Raw genomic sequence first — 8,551 nt, 5'->3', positions numbered from 1 at the left:
AAAGATACAAGGCTCCATCTTTGGGATGTTGTTAACACAGACAAATTCACATTTAGAACTTGAGAAAAGTCTTGAGTAATTTCACTGTTTCACTCACAGATTGCACTTGTAATGTACGAATCAGCCGGTCAATTTCTCTTTCTGAAAATCCCAATTTATCCACATTCTCCTTTTAGCATTTACTAACAAAACTTAGAGCTCCAATTATTATCGGCATGAATATGAATTCATTGTCTGGATATAGAAGCTGGAGGTTTCGAAGCAGTTGTTCATAAATGTCCTCTTTTTCTTTGATTTTCAAACAGATATTTATATCTGCAAGGCAGCAGCCTCTATGATGCTACATACCTTTGCCCTTCAGTTCCAAATAACAATATCCGGCATGCTATGTTTACATTTGACAGAAATTTTGATGGGAATATTCCACCAATATTCCTTGAGTTGGTATTTATGAATGTATTCCATAACAGAGGAATTTTCTAAGTTTTTTTCAGAACAGTCTTTTTTGCGATAGCATTGTAAATTGTTTTATGTATGTATGCATTATGTATCCATGTTTGTATGTATGCATGCAAGTACGTATACATATATGGCTAGCTGTATGAACGAAGGGACAGATGTATGTATGTATGTATGTATGTATGTATGTATGTATGTATGTATGTATGTATGTATGTATGTATGTATGTATGTATTATGCGTGTGGGAAGGTGCGTGGCTAAGTGGCTAGGAGTATTCGGCTCACGATCGTAAGGTCGTGAGTTCGATTCCCGGCGGCGCATTGTGTCCTTGAGCAAAGCACTTTATTTCACATTGCTCCAGTCCACTCAGCTGGCAAAAATGAATAGTACCTGTATTTCAAAGGGGCCAGCCTCATCACACTCGGTGTCACGCTTAATCTCTCCGAGATAGGACACTCTATTCTCAGCCACTTGCACGTTATTTTCACGAGCAAGCTGTTCCATTGATCGAATCATCTAGAACCCCCGTCGTCGTAACTGATGGTGTGCCAGTTATGTATGTATACATGAATGTATGTCGTGGCACTCCGTCTGTTACGACGACGAGGGTTCCAGTCGATCCGATCAACGGAACAGCCTGCTCATGAAGTTAACGTGCAAGTGACTGAGCACTCCACAGACACATGTTCCCTTACCGCAGATCTTGGGGAGATTCAGCGTGATACACAGTGTGACAAGCCTGGCCCTTTGAAATATAGGTACAACAAAAACAGGAAGAAAGAGTGAGAGAAAGTTGCAGTGAAATAGTACAGCAAGCTTCTCCACCACCACCTGCCGGAGCCTCGTGGAGCTTTAGGTGCTTTTGCTCAATAAACACTCACAGCGCCCGGTCTGGGAATCGAACTGTGATCCTACGACCGCGAGTCCAGTGCCCTAACCACTGAGCCATTGCGCCTCCACGTATGTATGTATGTATACAACAAATATTTTCTGTTTATATTAAGCCATTCTTTCGTCTTGGTGGCATTGTATATTGTTTGACCAACAACATCATGCTACATTGGAAAGTAGTGCCACAAGAACATTTGGGACTAGATAATTATGAGTTGTGCAATACCTTTCATAAAAACGGGGCATAACCGACATTTTTAAAGGCATAATGGAATATAAGGGCTTCGCCATCTTTTTCCTTAATTTGCTATTTGCAGCCATTTCTGCTCTTGAATTTTGAAAATATGATCTTCAACATATAACACAATGTAACCGTCCGGAGTCCAAGGGAGATTATATTTCCTGTTAATGTTAACATTAGCCTCAAGGTGGCGAGCTAGCAGAATCGTTAGAACTCAAAATGTCTAGTAGCATTTCTTCCGTCATAACGTTTTTTAGTTCAAATGTTTCTATGGTCGACTTTGCCTTTCGTCCTTCGAAGTCGATAAAATACTGGGTTGTCCGGAAAGTTCGTGCCGATTTATAGTAGCTTACATTTCGACTAATTTTAGAACATGATTGAATCCATAAAATAGGATTTGACTACACCTCCATTTAGAGCACATTTTAAGCTATCTTTTCGTGGAAGAAGATTTATGTTCCTATAACCTGTGTTAATTCTGTAACCCTTTAAAATGGAGGATAAGAAAGTTCATTTTCGGCACTTGATGCTTTGGGAACCAGACAAAAATTGCTGCAGCTCGGCTGGGATGTGTTACCCCACCCTCCATATTCACCAAGTATTGCTCCTTCGGATTTCCACTTATTCAGGTCTCTGCAGAATAGTCTTAATGGTAAAAATTTCAAATCCTTGGATGACGTAAAAAGATACCTTGATGAATTCTTTGCCATGAAACCACCTCAATTATGGGAAGAGGGTGTTTTCAAGTTAAAAGAAAGATGGAGACGCATTGTGAAACAAAATGGTTCATATTTGATTGATTAAAAATGTAATAGCAAGTATTTATTGACCTTTTGCTTTCCTTTAAAAATCGGCACGAACTTTCCGGACAACCCAATAGGTACCAGTTGAGTACTGGAGTCTGTGTATTCAACTAGCCTCTCCCCACAAAATTTCAGGTCTTGTGTATTTAGAAGAAAGGGAAAATTTATATCCATATTAATGTGGTGGGTTGGCAAAACTGTAAGCACACAGGACAAAGTACTTAGCAGCAATTTTCCGGCTTTGCGTTCTAAGCTCGAGGTTGACTTCGCCTTTTATCCTTTCGGTGTCGATTAAATACCTAATCTACTTATCCTTCACACTAAATTTGCTGGCTTTGTGCTGTCATTTGAAACAATATTAGCCTCAGGTTGATATTAGGAAATGAATTTACACAACAAAATTATCTATGACTAACCTGTTTTTCGAATGCTGAATATTGCTCTTCCAGGTCTTTCGTCAGAAACATTGGTCTGGCATTTCTGAGATTTCATGGACGGTTATTGTGAAGGAATTCACTACTACCATGAACTTATTGTTCTCTGCATGTTTTAGCTCTTTGTATCAAAGTATTTATTTATTTATTGCCACTGTTATACATAACAGATACTGAGTAATTCTGTACAGCATTCAAAAGAAGTTATGACTGGTTTTAAGCCTCTTCCCTCCCTCCATTCTACTGAAACAGAACCTGTCGATATTACTATTTCTGCAGAAGCTTCAAACGCATATAAATACTTTCAGATTTTAATATCTACCGAATTTCGTATTTCCCCTATGGACCAGTCAAATATCGCAGAATTTTATACCAATATTGGTACCGTAAATGCATAGTTGGAGTATTGTCTTACAAGAGACAAACTTACTACGCTGTATTTTTAATATGTACGTATGCATACATACATGTCTCTATCTATCTATCTATCTATCTATCTATCTATCTATCTATCTATCTATCTATCTATCTATCTATCTATCTATCTATCTATCTATCTATCTATCTATCTATCTATCTGTCGCTACTGACCAGAAAGTTTTAGAACTTTGTATTAAGTAAGCAACACAAATAAAATAAACAAGTATATTTAATCTGTGCTTTTTTTTCCTTTATTCCTTAATTTCACATTCAAACTTCTAATCCCAACAAACTTTATGAAGAAACTATTATTTCCTTTATATGAACTCACTGTTTTTGGACACCATGTGTGTGCATATATATATATATATATATATATATATGAAAATAAACAAAAGACGAAGGCAGGTGGAATACATATATATATATATATATTATATATATATATATAGATAGATAGATAGATAGATAGATAGATAGATAGATAGATAGATAGACAGATAGATAGATAGATAGATAGATAGATAGATAGATAGATAGATAGATAGATAGATAGATAGATAGATAAGTAACAAGGATATTCAGAGATAATGCAGTACGATCGTTTCATGCAACTTCATTTAATTGAACAATGCAATCATTACATCAATTTAAAATGCAAAGGATTGCTCTGCATTTTAAATTGACGTAATGACTACATTGTTCAATTAAATGGACTTGTATGAAACGATCGTACTGCATTCCCTCTGGATATCCTTGTTGCTTATTTTGATTTTAATCACCTTACTTTGAAATTGTATGGATAATACCGTACTAAATTCTGATGCCTCAGCTTAAGTACCACATTCATGTGAATCATATATATATATATATATATATATATATATATATATATATATATATATATATATATATACATATATATACATGCATACATATATGTGTGTGTACATACATGCATAGATATATGTGTATGTATATATATAATATATGTATTGCGTCTGTACATGTATGCATGCGTGTATGTATATAAACAAAAATGAGCTTAGTGAGGTAAATCAAAGTAGCCTAGGCATGTATTTGAAGAACATGGACAAATGCAAGTACATAATGCGATATACAACATAGATATTTGATTTATTTGACTTATCGCTGCTTGTGGAAGAAGTGTCACCATTGATGATTAAGGACAATTAAAGATAGCTCCACTTGCGATGGGGAAGATATCTGAAGAATCAAGAACTCTGCAAAACTGACATGCCAATAAGGAAAAAAAGACAGGCTTTGTTACTTGGAGATAAGAGGATAATCGCGGCACGTGTTTCTGACTTAATAGCCTGCATCAGCACAACAGGTTTGTGTGTGTATGTGTCTGTGTCTGTGTGTGTGTGTGTGTGCGTGTGCGTGCGCAGATAGATAGACAGACAGACAGACAGACAGACAGACAGACAGGCGGACGGATGGATGGATGGAGAGAAGGACGTTCTCTGAAAGCCAATAATAAAGTGAAGATTTGTTATAAAAGTGTTGAATGTGGTTTTGAAGTTTTGATTTTGCTGTTGATGTCATTGTTGTTGTTATTTATGTTTTGTTTTTTTTTTGTTTTTTCAGAATACAACCACTGTCAAGATTCCAGTTACAACTACTGCAGCCTGAACGCCACCTGTACACATTACATGAAATCATTTTTGTGCAAATGTAAAGCAGGTTACGATGACATTTCACCCGACATAGTGCGCGCTCCGGGAGAGATTTGCACAAGTAAGTGAACAAACACTTTCTTTACCGGTTGCACACGACCATTTGAATTCTTACTACTACTACTACTCCTCCTCCTCCTACTACTACTACTACTACTAATAATAATAATAATAATAATAATAATAATAATAATAATAATAATAATAAATGCTCTGATGCAGTACCAGGCAGTGGCTCACTTGGCTTCTGATTTTAACTGATTGGAAGTGTTATCATGTACATTGTTTTGTCTTGGTATAAAAGATGGGCTGCAGCAAATATTCTGCTCAATACCACAGATTTGCTTGTCAGTTGTTTGACCTTAACCAGTTGACCATGTCCCTCAGTGGCTGACAATATGTGCATCTCTGATCACAAGCAGAAGTAGTGGGGGAGCATCATAGCCATGTGTTGAAAGGAATTCTTAGAGATTTGGATAATTCACCTTTGGAAACGTGGGTGGTTCGTTCAGCATCCTTAAACAATCCTTATTCAGAGACCTTTTGAGCGGGTTGGGCTACTCGATCAGAAGAAAATTCTAACTGGGCCCAACCTGCAAGGTCATGCTCTGTTTATCTTGATATGAGATCACCATGTGGCGCACATATGCTTGTGATGCATGTGCCTGGTGTACCCTTATCAGATGGGTAGTCATGATGGGTATACTGGGCTTCGTATATTTTACCCCAGTGTCACTTTGATGGCATGCACTGCTCTCTCACTCAATAATAATAATAATAATAATCGTAAAATATAAAGCAATCCCTTATGAATGCTGTATAGAAACACGTCGTATATATGTAAGTGTGAGTTCGTCTATGTGCATATGTATGTGTATGTATGTAGGTACGTGTTTATACACATATGCATGAACAAATGTGTGTATGTATGTACGTGTATATACACGTATATATATGAACGTATGTGTATATATGTATATACTTGTGTATGCATATGTATGTACATACGTGTATGTATGTATGTATGTACGTGTGTATACACATATGTATGTACGTATGTGTATTTGTATGTATGTATTTATGTGTATGTATGTGTGTGCGCGCATGTGCATTCGGGTATATCTCTCACTGCTTAATAACTGGTGTTTACTTTCGTATTCATAACACTGACAGTTCGGTTAAAAGGAACCCGTAGATTAAGAACCAAGTTTCAGATTTAAATCCTCCCAGGCGGTGCTCCAGCATGGTCACAGTCTAATGACTGAAACAAACAGAAGAATAAATGAATAACGTGAATACAAAATGCAAACAAGAATGTGAATAACACGACAAAAAAAGGAAAAATACAAACAACGCGAATGCCACATCAAACTGGAAAACAGAAAAAAATGTAAGCCACGAAAATAGACCAAAGATGTATAAAGCAAGCACAAGATATGATTACAAAGAGGAAAATATTCCTTGTATGCTGATTAACAAAGGGTAAACCAAGATTAGACAAATAAAAGTGAATGTGAGAAGGAATTTATAATGGAAAATTCTTAAGGTAGAAATTTTGGCTTAAAATTTTGGCTCAAGGACAGTAAGACCGAGGAAGGGGCTAAGTCGATTACATCGACCCCAGTGTTTAACCGTTAATTATTTTATCTACCCTGAGAAGGGATGAAAGACAGAGTCGACCTGGGCGGAATCTGAACTCGGAACATAAATACGGTTGAAATGCCGCTAAGCATTTTGCTCCACGCGATAACGATTTTGAATAACGTATTAAACTAATCTCTCATGTGCTGATTCTAAATTCTACACCCTGGTACACCGCCGCCTCAGCTCGCAAGCTAAAGCACATGAGGCGTGTGGTGTTGACATCGCACCATGATGCAGACGGAGGAGCTGCGGCAACGGCCATTGGTGTTTCTGACTGAAGGTTACCCGCACTATATTTCGTGGGCCTCGGCTAGACCTCAACAGCGACAGCTCCACTTCCAGTCTCTTTCTTAAATACAAGTCTTGTCATCGGAAAAGCCTCAAGCTTATTAAAACCGTTGAAAAAGCAAAAAAAAAAAAAAGTTAAGTGATTTGGATATTCGGTTGAAGATCGTAACGTCGTGAGTTCGATTCCCAGTAGCGCATTGTGCCCTTGGGCAAGACACTTTATTTCTCGTTGCTCCAGTTCACTCAGCTTGCAAGAATGAGTTGTACGTGTATTTCAAAGGGCCAACTTTGTCACATTTTGTGTCACGCTGAAACACCCTGAGATCTACGTTACAAGAGCATATGTGTCTCTGGAATGCTCAGCCACTTACACGTTAATTTCACTAACAGGCTGTTCCGCTGATCGGATCAGCTGGAATCCACGTCGTCGTAGCCGACGGAGTGCTAGCGTGTGTGCGAGTGTGCGCTGTGTGTGTGTGTGTGTGTGTGTGTGTGTGTGTGTGTGTGTGTGTGTACGTTTGTGTGTGTGTGTACGTTTGTGTGTGTGTGTACGTTTGTGTGTATGTGTGTGTGAACGTTTGTGTTAATCCTTCACCATCGCTTGGCAACCCGTTTTGGTTTACATCCTCGTAACTTAGTACAATAGAATGAGCACTGGGTTGGATTTGTTCGGCTTCGTACTTCAAGGCGGTGCCCAAGCATGGTCGCGATCCAATGACTGGAACAAGTAAACGAAAGGATAAAAGATTACATTATTCTTTCAATAACACTTTCAGTAATTTTGATAACATAGTCAGCATGAAAATGCGAAGAGAAGCAATAAACGAACGAACGAACGAACGAACGAAGATTCGCGAAAAGTTTAAGAGAAGAGGGAAGTTACCAAATTCGGAAGATATACGAGAAAATCCGTTGCGGCATGAATGACGAAGAGGTTAGTATTATCTGAAGTAAATGCCACCTCATAAATTTGAATTAATGCCTTGGTGTAATAGTTTGGCTCTTACGAAATAGATCCCTTCCACAAGGATTATGTAACGTAATAAGCATATAAATTACTAACCTCTACAATATCTGCATGGATATCGAGGTGATTGATAATGCACACTCAAAATCAAAGGTCTTATTCCATGGATCAAAATCTGCCTAAGTGATGCCAATTTATCTTTTACCTTGCGTTTTTGAGATTGATCAATTTCCAATACGTTTAGTGTTTTCAATGGTGAACAAGTCACAAGATTTTAAGGCGCAAGTTTTTTCTCACGGGCGTATACAGGTTCCTAAAAGAATTCACTTCTTGATTTTCCTATCTGTTGTTCGTGAATAACAGATAATAACTGTCAAAGTAAAAGAGGTGAAAAGTGTACAACAAAGAAGATAATTTTCAAAGATGTTATTCCCAAACACTGCATCTTCAGAAGTACTACCTATTGAACTTTGAGCGAATTCAAGAAACAAACAGTTCTGGAAAAAACAGACATTCGGAAACGAAACAAAAAAAACAGGAGTGGCTGTGTGGTAAGTAGCTTGCTTACCAACCACATGATTCCGGGTTCAGTCCCACTGCATGGCACCTTGCGCAAGTGTCTTCTACTATAGCCGCGGGCCGACCAAAGCCTTGTGAGTGGATTTGGTAGACGGAAACTGAAAGAAGCCCGTCGCATATATG

The 8,551-nt window shown here is 37.8% G+C and overlaps 1 protein-coding gene across 1 annotated transcript in view; it reads left to right on the top strand.

Annotated features, from left to right (window-relative positions):
* LOC118764059 overlaps window positions 1-8,316 on the top strand; it is a 51,687-nt gene extending 43,371 nt beyond the window's left edge. Inside the window, exons 5-6 of the mRNA XM_036504381.1 lie at window positions 4,862-5,011; window positions 8,213-8,316. Coding sequence (XP_036360274.1) covers window positions 4,862-5,011; window positions 8,213-8,316 — 254 coding nt within the window. The remainder of the gene's footprint in view (window positions 1-4,861; window positions 5,012-8,212) is intronic.
* Window positions 8,317-8,551: the final 235 nt, after the last annotated feature.

This window comes from Octopus sinensis, linkage group LG7, assembly GCF_006345805.1.
Source record: "Octopus sinensis linkage group LG7, ASM634580v1, whole genome shotgun sequence".
NCBI lineage: Eukaryota > Metazoa > Mollusca > Cephalopoda > Octopoda > Octopodidae > Octopus > Octopus sinensis.
Note: the sequence above shows the minus strand (reverse complement) of the source record. Positions and strands in the feature narration are given on the sequence as shown.